The sequence below is a fragment of the Castor canadensis genome, chromosome 14 (genome assembly GCF_047511655.1).
Source record: "Castor canadensis chromosome 14, mCasCan1.hap1v2, whole genome shotgun sequence".
Taxonomy (NCBI): Eukaryota; Metazoa; Chordata; class Mammalia; order Rodentia; family Castoridae; genus Castor; species Castor canadensis.
Window position 1 is genome coordinate 12,630,488 of NC_133399.1, and position 14,511 is coordinate 12,644,998.

The 14,511-nt window shown below is 38.4% G+C and overlaps 1 protein-coding gene across 1 annotated transcript; it reads left to right on the top strand.

Moving 5' to 3' along the window:
• Window positions 1-244: 244 nt before the first annotated feature.
• Window positions 245-14,068, top strand: LOC109680493 (uncharacterized). The gene is given in 6 exon segments (XM_074053240.1): window positions 245-298; window positions 11,183-11,309; window positions 11,511-11,568; window positions 12,187-12,656; window positions 12,741-13,670; window positions 13,673-14,068. Coding segments are annotated over 6 exon segments (1,797 nt in total). The 3' UTR covers window positions 13,831-14,068.
• Window positions 14,069-14,511: the final 443 nt, after the last annotated feature.

Sequence of the window (14,511 nt, forward strand, 5' to 3'; positions counted from 1 at the left end):
TTTTTTTTTCCCAGGCTGGCTTCGAACTGCAATCCTCCTGGTCTCTGCCTCCTAGGTAGCTAGGATTACAGTACAGCGTGAGCCACGGGCACCAGGCAAGGACATTACTGCTTTACCAGAGTGTTATACTGTTGGGAAGCCCCAAGGGTAAGGTGTGCAGGCATCTCATACCTTAGGCAGAGAAGGCCTTGCTGTCATCGGGATGAGAGAACAACAGTAGGAGGAAATTGGGAGAGGAGGGGCGATGGGATGTCAGAATCCTAGTGGAGAAAGTTACCCTGTGCTCATCTGTTCCGAGGTTGGGGATAATGGTTTCTTAGCTGGGTCAGGGTTAGATGGGTCAAAGTCGCAGCCCCCTAATAAGGAAAGAAACGTAGAATTTGCTTCATAAATGTTTTGCTTGCAGTGATAATTCCAGCTGAGATTTATATTTATTCATTTGTCTTGGTGGTTCTGGGTTTGCACTTAGGGCTTTCACACTTGTGAAAGGTGCTCTACCTCTTGAGTCACGCATCCAGCCTGGTACCCATATTTGAGGCAAAAATTGAGAAAACGCATCTGGGCGTGTCAGTGGTTAAAGGGATGAGGGGGAATTGGTGTGGGTGGTCCAGTGTAACAATAATGAAAGGGTGTTTGTCTGCTCTATGCTGCTTCTCCAAAACTGAAAAGATCTTGATGTTAGAAGTCTTTAATCAAAGCTTTTTACCAGTATTCCATTCAGCTCACAGGAATAATAATTTCACTGGTTTCCTCTTGCCTTCAGGTATTTGGTCTAGACAGTATAGTCTCTGCCACTTAAGAAAGTCTGAGAGGGGCAGTCTGTGAAAAAGACACCTTTGGGTTCTGCCTGCTGTGTATGTGAGAGTTGGTAACTGTATGTAATATAATGTTTTTAAATTGGTCTTTATGTCAGTTTCTGGCACAGAGATCCTAAACACCCTTGGAATCTCCTGAGAATAGGAGTGTCCTTGTGTTGTTTTTCATATGTCCCTTTCAAACAATGTCTTAATTTATATTAACCAGGTGACTCAGGGTGCCACCCTTGTATCTGTTCTGGACGTAGACTGGTGACCAGACAGAGCAAACACATGCTATGGGCTCTTTATCAGCAGTGGATGCAGTGTGGTGGGATTGAGCCCTGAAGTTGTAGGGATGGTGCTAAGTGGAAGTGGTGTCAGAGTTGAGTTGCAGGACACTCAGTTGGTGTGGGAGAATTGGTTGGTGTTTAACAAAATCACATTTTTGGTGTCAAAAATGATGGCAGACAAATACAGCACAGATTATAACCTTTAAGGACCTTTGCGCAGTGAGTAGGGACTGGTCAAAATTCGGTCTATGAAGGAAGTAGCCTTTCCATGATGGGAGGAAAGGAGAGAAGGGTGCCAAGAGGTGCCAGAATTGCATTTCTTGGCTAAAGTTTACTTCATTCATTTCCTGGCAGTGAGCCACTCTGGGGTGTGCCTGCCCACAGGGAGTGGTCTCCAAGCTTAGGAAGTTTTTGAAGCATCTTCTTAGTGTGGGTTCCTTATGAAGTGTAGATGAAACAGGCTGCTTGCCTATCTTTCATAGTGTGAGTGTAAGATGGTGACTTTCTTCATTTGATCCTCCATGACTAGAGTAAAGAGGTCTGAGGAAACAGAGAATTCTTGGAATAAGTTATTTGCTTCAGACAGGTTTAAATAAGAACATAAACATCCTCTGGTAGAATGGCTCAAGTGATAGAGCGCCTACCTAGCAAGTGTGGGGCCCTGAGTTAAAACCATTAAAAATAAAGAAAAACAGAAACATCCAAGTGACTGCTGTGTAGGTGATTAAGTACACCCTGGTATATCTTTCTGACCTCATCTAGCTCGGTACCATTTGTCAGTAAGCATCATTTGCTTGGTCATGTTTGTTTTGAATGATTTAATATTGCTAATGAGTAAATATTAATCTATCAGTGGTATCATGGTGGCTTCTCTGCCTGACTCTTTGCACATGTGGTGAAGGGTAAAGGCTGTACATCAGCCTCTTCTCACTCATTCCTCTATTTATGGGTTGAGTTGTTTTGTTTTGTTTTTTGATGTTGTCATTGTTATCCTTTTCTTGTCCCTAACCAATGCATCAAAAAAAAATTTGTAACAAATGGGGGAAATTTGCTGGTGTGCAGATTATGGATAATTCAAATTTAGTAGAAGTTTTGATGTATATGAGTTTATCACCTGACCTTTTATGGATGTTTGCTTATTGTGTATTTTGCCAACATTTGGAATGATTTAATTCATTAGATTTGTCCATCTAGCATTCCAGCTTCTTTATGGTACTGTTTCTCTCCTCTCTCCTCCACCATCCTCCTGTCCTCCCTCCCTTCTTACACAGTCTATTTGTTTGGTGGTACTGGGGTTTGAACTCAGGATTTCCTGCTTATGAGATAGGCACTGTACCATTTGAGCCACGCCTCCAAGCCTTCTTGTCTCTTTATGCTATATAAGTGGTGTTCTTTTTTTTTTTTTTAAACTTCTTTGTAGTAAATATAGTAAAATGCCACATGGTTGTGTATTAAGGTCATGATATAAAATCATTTATTAGTTTTAAGACTGTTTTGTTCAGAGTATAATGCAATGTTCTTAGTTACAGTCATCATATTATATAAGACATCTCTCGAACTTATTTCTCCTTTGCAACTGTAATTTTGAACCCTTTGAAGAATATCTCCACATCCCATGTGAAATGATTTTCCTTATAAAGAAAAGAAACTTGAGTCTTATTTTCTAATCTGTTCTGTCACTGTCTGTTGATTGGTCTTGTGTAGATAATTTGCATTTAATTTCATCATGTATTTGGTTGTATCATATAACAGTTTACTATTTATTTTAGACTATGTATAAGCTTCCCATGTTTTCTATCTTATTTTAACTGAGCATTTTTTCTATATATTGTTAGTGATTTCTCCAGATTGTGAAAATCTGTTTACTGCTAATGGAAATGCACTTTCAAATAGCAATGTAGTATTTCAGGGGTAGTGCAGGTATCTCAGTTTGTTTCCAAATCCTGTTTCCCATTCTGTAAAAAATTGCTGTCATTCATTTTACATATCTTTAGCTCTAACCACCTACTACATGAAGTTGTCATTACTTTGAGCAAACATTTTCTGAGAATACAATTAGGAATAAAGTAAAGATTTTATTGTATATCCATTTAATTCTGTCCTACACTCTCTACTCAGTCAAACACTCTATCATTTGAGTTCTTAACATCTTTTTCCTTTTCTATAGAGAGCTCCTTTCCACAGTTCATGCATTGCAGATACCAGTGACACATTCTCTCATTTTTATTTTCTTCTGACTGCATAATTTCAATTTTTTAATCTTCATGTTGATTCTTTGTTGTTCTTCTAGTCTGCCATCCAGCACCTCTAGTAATGACTAAGTTGTACTTTATAACTTAATTTCTATTTCTGTATGTTTTTTATGATGATTTCTATTTCTTTATTGATATCATCTCATTCAGACATGCTATTTCTTTGTTTCTGTTAGCCTTTTGCCCTGGGTGCCTCCACCCCTTTCATTGTATTTCTTAATTGCCAGTATGTCTTTTTCTAATAAGTCCAATGCCTAAAGTTTCTTGGAAATTGTTTCTGTGTAGTCATTTCCATTGATTAACCATATTTCTCTGTTTCTCCATATTTGTTACCATTTTCTTTTATTGTTGGAGAGTGGACGTTTCAATAGTAGAAAAGCATATCTCAGATGCTCTTTTACTGATGTTGAGTTAGAGCTATTAGAGAGTGTCTGTTACTTCCATGTAATCCTTGGGCTCTGGGAATTGCCCAAGTTATTACACATTTGGGAAATGTTTTTCAAACCAGGATTTATGCAAAACCCAGAAATTTTGAAGTGAATCGTCTTTCCCCAACATCAGAAGCAGACAGGTAGTTTCTTCTGAATGTCATTATGAGAACCCAGAGGGTTTTTTGCAGGTGAAATTCCCAAACCCTCTAACAGCCTACAAAACCAATCATGATGGAAATAGAAAAAACTATTTTTGTTGGTACTGGCGTTTGAATTCAGGGCTTCACACTTGCCAGGCAGATACTCTACCATGTGAGCCGCAGTGCCAGCCCTTTTTGTGTTGGTTTTTGTTTTTTCAAGATATGGTCTCAAACTATTTGCCTTGGCTGGCTTTGAACCATGATCCTCCTGATCTCTGCCTCTGAGTAGCTAGGATTACAGACGTGAGCCACCAGTGTCCAACTCAGAAGGACTGATAGACTAAAGCAACAACCCACTACAGATACACGCACCACAGATCTGGTAGATTCTTAGAGGACTAGGAAAGCAGCATGTTCAATTCTTTTTCTTGACACTCTTTTCTGTGTTTTTAATTTTTAAAATTTTTAATTCTTTGTTTTAAAACTTTTCAATATTTAAAGAATTCTTATTTTTTATTCCTCTTTCAGTCTTATTAGTTTTTCTTTATTTTGTAACTGGATTTTTTTTATGGTACTGGTGGCTGAATTCTGGGTCTCATGCTTGCTAAGTGGAACTCTACCTCTTGAGCCACTTTGCTGGCCCTTTTTGAATTGGTTATTTTTGAGATAGTGTCTTGTTTTATGTGTAGGCTGGCCTGGACTGTGATCCTTTCTCCTTGTGCTTCCCCACATAGCTGGGATGACAGGCATATGCCACCATACCCAGCCATTGGTTGAGATGGGGTCTCACATGCTATTTTCTTGGGCTAATCTAAGACTGCTGTTTTAACAATTTCCACCTCCCGAGTAGGTAGAGTTACAGGCTTCAGCCACCATGCCTGGCTTTAAAAAATTTTTCTTCCTATTCTTTGTCTTTAACTTTGCTTCTTCTTTTTTCCTTTTCCACATTTTATTTTTTTATTAACATTACTTTTCCCTTTTAATTAACTTCATAGTTTACATTATTTTTGCTCATTTCTTTGCATAGTCATTGGTGGGGTAGTAGAATTCTGTAATTGGTTTTTCTCATACTTCTCTATCTCTGTATTGATATTGTTAGTGTTATTTTCCTCTCTAAGTAAAACTTGAGACTTAATTCTAAAGAGAAGGCTACTCTATAATAAGACCCTCACACAAAAGTGGAAGAGATGTACAAATCACAAAGTAGAAACACAGCAAATATGAAAAAAATAGGAAATTAGCTCTTGTGAAACTTCATAAATTTTCAGTAAATGAATCCAGAACTGTCCAAGTGGATGAAAGGCCAGACAAAAAATTCAAAAGACTAATTTTTTTTGGTAGTACTTGGGCTTGAACTCAGGGCCTTCACCTTAAGCCACTCTGCCAGCCCTTTTTGTGATGGATATTTTTCAAGATAGGGTCTCATGAACTATTTCCCCAGGCTGCTTAGAACTGCTATCTTCCTGATCTCTGCCTCCTGAGTAGCTAAGATTACAGATGTAAGCCACTGGCTCCCGGCTCAAATGACTTTTTTGACATTTGCTCCCTATATTCCTTATGTTTTCCTTGAGCTACAGCCTGTTTGAACTGAAATTAATAAAGCTTCTCTGAGGGAGAGCTTTGAGTTAGTGCTACAATTATATCTCTTTATGTAGCTTTATGTATATAATCTTTGTCATTATGTTTATTTTTAAAGTATATAATTTTAATAGGCAGATAGAAAATGAATTCATAATATAGAACATGGTGTTTTGAAATATGTGTACAGTGAAGAGTGGCAAAATTCAGCTAATTTACAGATGAAGTACTTCTCACAACTATCATTTCTTTGTTGTGAGAATACTTAAAATCTATCCTTTAGTGATTTTTCTGTAGTATTGTTATTATACTGTTATTAACTATAATCCCATATGGTATAATCTCTTGAACTTGGTCTCCTATTCAAGTACAGTTTTGAATGATTTGAGCAGTGTCTCTTGAACTCCCTCATGTTTTTATAGGCAAAATGATTTTTCATGCATTGAACACAAAGTTCTTATTTTCTAATAAACTCTCACTCTTTTTTTCTTTTTCTTTTCTCTTTCTTTTTATTTTGTTGTTGTTTTTAATGGTACTGGGGTTTGAAACTTGCCTGGAGCTTGCCAGGCAAATACTCGACCACTAGAGCCACACCTCCAGCCCTCACTCTTTCGATTAATATATTTAGATAATTCACATTTAGAGGTTATTGAGACATGTTTTAACTGTTTTCTATTTAGGTCATTTTCTCTGAACTGTGAGAACCTAGTAGGGTTTCTAGAGGTGAAACTCTCACATGTATGGTATCCTCTAATCCTCCCTGTAGTTTTTACTTCTAAAACTAGTACACATTCAGACTTAAGCAGTTCATCAGGTGCAATTTAAGGCTTCCTTTCCTTGTTCTGCTTATGAGTCTATATGCCCGTCTCTACCCAGTTTGGTGACAATGACTTGCCTATTGACCTTAGTTGTTCTGGGTTTTTGCTTAAGCTCTCTCTGTTTTTCTACATTCTGAGGTTTGATTGTGGGGGGGTTGTGGGGGGGTTGTTTATTTGTTTTTTGGGTACTGGTGGTTGAATTCAGGACTTTTAGGCTTGCTTAGCAAGCACTGTACCACTTAAGCAATGACCATAGTGGAACCTCTCCCCATCATCAGAATGCTGATAGAGACAAGAGAGAAGTGTCAAGTCACTTACAAATGCAACCCCATGAGAAAAACATTGAACATCTCAGCATAAACCCCAAAGGCCACGGGATCAGGGAATGATGTATTTCAAGCCCTGAAAGGAAACAGCTGCTATCTAAGATTACTGTATCCAACAACAAAATATCTCCAAAACCAAAAGAGAATAAAGGCCTTCCAAGATAAGCACAACTGAATCAATTCATGCCCACTAAGCCAGCATTGCAAAAGATACTTAAAGGAGTCCTGCACACAGTTGAGGAAGAAAGACAGTAACAAGAAAACTTTGGAAAGAGTATATTCCATGAGAGGAGAAGAGGAAAATGAGAATTAGGAAAAGCCGAGTGCTGGTGGCTCACACCTGTAATCTTAGCTACTCAGGAGGCAGAGATCAGGAGGATCACGTTTTGAAGCCAGCCCAGGCAAATAGTTTGTGAGACCCTATCTCAAAAAAAAAACCCATCACAGAAAAGGGCTGGTGGAGTGGCTCCAGGTGTAGACCTTGAGTTCAGGACCCAGTACCACAAAAAGAAAGAGAAAGAATTAGGAAAGATTCAAACATTCTTACCTCATTTAACCTGGAAACCCCTAAGATGAATAAGGGAGAGAAAAAATAACAGAGAAAAACATTAAAATTTAAAAAATTAGAATATAGCTTTCAGTAAAACCCTAATGTAAATGGCTTTACTCAAAACACACAGATTGGCTGACTGTATTAAAAAGTAAGATCCACCTGTTGTCTGAAAGAAGCCCAATGCAAAGACATACATAACATGTATGAAATACCACACTTAAACCCCTTTGTGCAATTAATATACACTAAAAAAGAAATATACAGGTGGTAAGTGAAAGGCTATAAAATGATATTCCAAGCTAGTGGATTAGGACTAGTAGAAGTGGACTAGGAGTGACTGCTTCTATCTGACAGATTTCAAGGAAACATAAGTCATTAGAAACAAAAGTAATTGTGTTATATTGTAAAAGGAAAAACCCACCGAGAAGACATGATTGTAAATACAGATATACTGAATACTGGTGAACCCAATTTCATGAAACAAACATTACTGGACATAAAGGGACACAGGCCAGATGCAATCATAATGAGTGATTTCAATATGGTCTCAATTGATAACATTACCTAGACAAAATAGTCAACAAAGAAACTTCAGAGTTAACAGACATTGACAATATTCTGTCCAACTGCAGAACACATATTCGCAACAACTTATAGGACTTTTCCCAAAATAGAGCATGTTTTTGGTCACAAATCATGGTTTTCAAAATTTGAAAAAAGTGAAGTTTTTACATCTTAACAGATCATAATGAAATAAATCTACAAGTGAGTTATAACAAACTACAGAAAATATAGAAACATGGAGATTTAACAGTACCCTTGTGGGTGACCATTGGGTCACTGAAGAAATCATGGAATTGAACTATTCCTAAAATCAGAGGAAAATGAAAATACAACCAGACCCTGTGGAATACAGCAAAGGCAGTTCTAAGAAGGAAATTTGTAGTTATATCAATGCTTACATCAAAAAATAAAAAGATCTCAACTAATGTGAGGTGTCTCAAAGTCTTCTGAAAACCAAAATCAAACCCAAAATTAGTAGAAGGAAAGACTTAATAGAGCCACTGGGCACCAGTAGCTCACACCTGTAATCCTAGCTCTCAGGAGGCCAAGATCCGAGGTTTGAGGTTCAAAATCATCTAAGGCAGGTAATGAGACACTATCTGAAAAATACCCAACACAAAACAGGGCTGGTGGAGTGACTCCAGTGGTAGTGTGCCTGCCTAGCAAGTGTGAGGCTCATGGAGACCTAAGGAATAATACAACGTCTCAGTGAAACAAAGAGTTGGTTCTTAGGAAAGATAAATTTTAATAACCAGGCACTGGTGGCTTACCCTTGTAATCCTAGCTACTCAGGAGGCAGAGATCAGGAGGATTGTGTTTCAAAGCCAGCCAGGCAAATAGTTTGCAAGACCGTATCTTCACACAAAAAAATTCTTCACACAAAAAAAAGACTGGTGGAGTGGCTCAAGGTATAGGCCCTGAGTTCAAACCCCAGTAACACACACACACACACAAAGATAAGATTTAGTAATGGTAATTTAGGCACTATGATTCCTAATCAAGATTCCTAATTGGACCTTGAGCAGTTGTTACAGTGACCAGTTGGCCCCCTGCCTGACTTAACTCCTACCTTGTCCCATAGATGACCACTACACTAATCCTCTCCCTACTTTTTCTACCTTGAAAAAGTTTTTCATTAAGCAGTGTTCTTGCCGTTTTGACACCTTGGAACTTGTTACAGCTGTTACTGTTCCAAATAAAAGCTTCTAGGTGCTTTCTTTGCTTTAGTGTGTTTCACACATGCTCCTGTGTGAGGTGGGGAGTAACCTGTTTGATTGTTTTAGTGTCATGGTGTTGGAGCCTTTTCAAGATGACTTTTCAGGGCTGTGAAAAATAGTATGCAATTCAGTTTCTGGACTTGAGAGAGGATTAGTGGACTCTATTATTGCTCTCACACTCCATTTCCAGGAAATGTTAAGAGTGTGTATCACTTGCTCCGTCTGTCATGCATGACTCTTGTTTGTTGTGGTTTTCAAGAGTTAAAGTTTACTTGGCTATTTCTCACTTGCGACTAGGACTGTGGATATTGTTTTTTATATGGTGCTTAGTCTTGAGTAGATATGTTTGGTCATTTTACAGTCGTGTTCATTACTGTACTCTACACACTAATCTTTTTGTATAGCATGTATCGTAGATGTTCTTTGTGGTTTCTGTTTTCCTCTCTTAATTTTCGTATATTAAATTCCTTAATCCATTTTGCGTGGTCTTTTTTTTCTTATGAGGAACTATCATTCTTTCTTTTTGGTGGAACTGGAGTTTGAACTCAGGGTTTCACACTTGCAAAGGAGACACGCAACCACTTGAGCCAAACCTTCAGCCCAGAAAACCTTCAAACCTTCAGTCAGGAAACATCCAAGTTGATTGTGACTTTAAAAGTTTCTTCCATAATGTAGCTTCAAAATCATTAAGGCACATTAGGTAAACTGTCACTCAATTTTTTTTCTTTCCTTTCCTTTTTTTTGGATAGTTTCTTGCTACATAACCCAGCCTGGCCTTGAACTGACTAACCTCCCACCTCACCCTCATGTTGGTTTGTACCCCCACATTTGGCTCAAGCTATCACTATCTTATGCTAAACATTTTAAGTAGTGGTGTTAGACATTCTTTTAAATATATAAGACTTGGTAAAATAGTTTTTGTGAGTGGGAAAAGGCATATTATGGGATTTAAACAATTTTATACATCTGCCAATGAGTCATCATCCTGTTGACAGTGACTTTCTTGTAAGGACATGTGCCCCCCTTCCTCTTAGTTCATGGTCCTTTGACATTCTACAAACAAAAAATCCATAATGTTTGTCTAATAGGATAATGAATTGTCCTCATGAGTCTTACTTAGTTTTTACTTAAGGTTGGTTTATAAAAATCGGGTGGTACAAGCTTTCAAATATTGTCTCTCAGTCCAGTTACAGAAGATGTGCTCAGTTCGCCAGGAAACAAATGCTGGCAGGAGAATTTGTTCTGCCAGAGGATAGTATGTCAGACCACCTCATTAAACATTATTCATCTAGAGTGTATTTGAGATTTTGATTACCTAGGCTCACATTGGTGAATAGTACAGAAACAATCAGAAGTGCAAGAGTTAAGCACACTGTACACTCTTGGTAGAAACTGCTTCAGAACACTGACGCCCTCTTTTCAGTCATGCTGGTAAGGTCCATTCCAGTAGCAGTGCCCAGATACCATACACGTGGAACTTTGTTCTCACACATTTCTAATACCATGCAGTCTTACAACAGTCTTAAAACAACTGGTATTAATTTTGTAAGTTCTTTGTAGTAGGACTTTGAGAGGTAATATAGTCTCAGTTGAAAGGAAAATGAAGAAGCAAGGGGGGGAAAGAGACCAAGAAGGAATCTGTGACTTTTGCAAGCGGTAGGTCCTTATTAGGGAGAGGAGACCTGAGAGGGACCCTTGGCCATCAGAGTAACACTCTGAGAGGGACAAGAGCATGCCTCTCTTACAGGCTGGGTTTTTTAAGCATCCTATATTGGGAAAAGGAAGGTTGGAGGGGGATGGGCATTAGAAAAAATGATTATGAAGGAGGAATGAGGGAATGCGCTGGACATTATCAGGAAGGTCATTGGGGCTGGGCAGCCAGCCATACATGTTGGTTTTTTCCTCTGGCTCTTTTATCGGAGGTAGCCATGTTTGCATTGTTTCAGTGTTTCTCAGTGTCCCAGCATCAGTGACCAAAGTGTAAACATTGTGACTAAATACAAAACAGGTGACCGTGTTCTGCTGTTAATTTACTGAATAGTTCCAGACTAGTGTCAGAGTAGCTATGTGAGAGGATGTGAGTATGGATGGAGAGGTGAATAAGAGTGATGATCATGAAATGGAGTGAATATATGGAGAGCAAGTAATTCATGAGTTAGCACCTTCAGTGCTATGACACATGATTCCTCTTGGAAATGTGCATGGAATCTTTTTAGGAACCAGTGACCTTTGAGGATGTGGCTGTGAATTTCACCACGGAAGAGTGGGCTTTGCTGGAGCCTTCACAAAAGAAGCTCTGCAGAGATGTGATGCTGGAAATCTTGAGGAACCTGGCTGCTATAGGTAAACATGGCATCATTTCTTAAGTAATCAGTGAACTTCTGTTTCTTGCTCATCAGTGCTGTTGCATAATTTGGAATATGGAAAAGCAGTATTTGAGTGAAAATACCACATGTGATCCTATTAACATGAGTATATCTGGAATGTAATGATTTTCTATATTGATGAACAAATCTTAGTGATTTCTCTGGATCTATATTTTAGGGAAAAAACAGGAAGAAAATACTGAAGATGACTACAAAAATCCCAGTATAAATCTAAGGTAATTTGCACTCACAGTAGAAAGCAGTGTCTAGACATCAGAAGCTCATGATTCAGATATATCCAGCTGTAAATTGATTTAATCTCAGGAAATTTTCTCTAAAGCTGCACACATGGCATCCACAATTAGAAGATCCAGAATCTTTAATGTATCAATATTGGAAACATGTAGAGCACCAGAAAGGTACAAGAGACACTTTCCAGTAGTGAAGTATATTAAAACATTACTTGATGCACAAAATTTATTAAATGTATTTTATCATATTACCTTCAGACTTTGAGTGTAAGATATATATGAAGTAAAAATGAATTTCAGGTTTAGAATGGGCCCCATGTTCAGCATATCTCCTGAGTACTGAAGAATTTCAGTACTAATTCCTAGCATTTCATGTAAAGAATACTTAACTGTATTTAAATGTGACACAGAAATTCAGTGTTCCAAGTGCCTAAAATTGAAGTAGTGTTACACAATCACATATGAATATGTTCAAAATCGCCTTCATCAAGCCCTGCTGCAGGACATTCAAGCCATTCATGTTTCTGAATCTTTACAGAACATAAAACCAATACTTCTGGTAAATCATTACTAAATTAAACATTGTCTCTCCTTTTGTTACAGAACTAAAGTGATACAGAGACTCTGTGAAGACAAACAAAGTAGTCATTGTGTAGCACAACAGACTGCAGAGCATATTGTGAATCATAAAACTCTTGGAGTGACACCATATGAAAGCTGTGTGTGTGGAGAATTTGCTAGTGATCATTCATCCCTAAATGTGCCTGTTAGAGCTCACACTGGACACAAACCTTGTGAGTATCAGAAACATGTAGAGAAACCTTACAAACATAAGGAATGTGGGAAAGCCTTCACTTACTCTCATTGCATTCAGAGGCATGAAAGTTCTCATACTGGAGAGATACCCTGTGGTCATAAAGCACGCGATGAAAACTCTAGGTATCTCAGTTCTGATCAAAATCGTGAGAGCACTCACAGTAGAGAAAAGAACCATCAATATGAGCAACATGGGAAAGCCTTCGGGAGAGGCAATCATACTAAAATACATGAAAGAATTCACACTGAAGAGAAGCAATTTGGATGTAAACAATATGGAGAAGCTCTTGGGCCTCCGAATTCCCTTCACAGACATGAAAAAAATCTCAGTGGAAAGAAATCTTATGAATGTAAACAATGTGGGAAAGCCTTCACTTGTTCCAGTCAGCTCCGAAGACATGAAAGAACTCACTCTGGAGAGAAGCCCTATGTATGTAAGTACTGTGGGAAAGCATTTACTTATTCCCAACACCTCCAAAGACATGAAAGAACTCACACTGCAGAAAAGCCCTATGTATGTAAGCAATGTGGAAAAGCTTTCATTCGTTCCAGTCACCTTGAAAAACATGACATAACTCACACTGGAGAGAAGCCTTATGTATGTAAGCAATGTGGGAAAGCCTTCACTTGTTCCAGTACCCTTCAAATACATGAAAGAACTCACTCTGGAAAGAAACCCTATGTATGCAAGCAATGTGGGAAAGCCCTCACTCGTTTCACTCATCTTCAAAGACATGAAAGAACTCATACTGGAGAGAAACACTATGTATGTAAGCAATGTGGGAAAGCCTTCACTTGTTTTAGTCACCTTCAAAGACATGAACAAACTCACACTGGGGAGAAGCCCTATGTGTGTAAACAATGTGGAAAAGCCTTCACTCATTCCCATAACCTTCAAAGGCATGAAACCACTCACACTGGAGGGAAATGTTACATATGTAAGCAATGTGGGAAAGCCTTCACTCGCTCAAGTCACCTTCAAACACACGAAAGAACTCACACTGGAGAGAAACCCTATGTATGTAACCAGTGTGGGAAAGCCTTTAGTGATTGTAATTACCTTAAAAGACATGCAAGAATTCATAGTGGAGATAAACCCTATGGATGTAAGCAGTGTGGCAAAGCCTTCACTACTTCCAGTAATCTTCAAACACATAAAAGAATTCACACTGGTGAAAGACCTTATGTTTGTAAGCAATGTGGACAAGCCTTTACTTATTCTCGACACCTTCAAAGACACAAAAAATCTCACACTGGAGAGAATCCTTATCCTATAAACAATGTGGCAGAGACTTCACTTATTACAGTACCCTTCAAACATGTGAGATAACTCATGCTAAAGAGAACCCCTATATATGTAAGCAATGTGGGAAAGCCTTCATTCATCCCACATTATTTTACCAACGTGAAACAACTCACATTGGAATGTAACCCTAAACATACGATATGGGAATACTTCAGTATCAGAAGGCTTTTCTAGTAGTCACAAGAATGCAGTGGATAGAACTTACATCAGTATGTAGTATTGCCTGTTGTCAGCTCAGTTCAGTCTACAGATATGAAAGAAGACTGTACGGAGAGAAACCTTGACCAGAAGACCTGTGCAAATTTTTCATTTTTCCCATGTGCGAAAATGAACATTTGGTCAGAACTCACCATCCTGGGCATGGTGGTGCACACCTGCTGTCCTAGCACTTTGGCATTGGAGGCAAAGGCCTTTTGCTGTGAACTAAATAGTAAGTTCATTGCCAGCCTGGACTATGTAATGAGATCCTGTCTCAAAAAAAGAAATGAGAACATTTCATTTTAATAAACAGTGTCAGTACTGTAAAAATTCCTCATAATGTTAAAAGTGAGCAATATGAAGAGGGTGGTTCTAGTTAATTTGTGTAGTGCTCCAGAAAATACAGAACCTAAAGGGAATCTACTAAAAGTTATATATTTTTCACTAGCCTCTTTTTTTTTCTTCAGTACTGGCATTTGAACTCAGGGTCTCATACTTGCTAAGCAGGTTTTCTACTACCTGAGCAATGCCTCATTTATTTTTCATGTAGGGTTTTGTGTGTTTTGCCTGGGCTGGCCTGGACCATGGTCATCCTACTTACCCTCCTC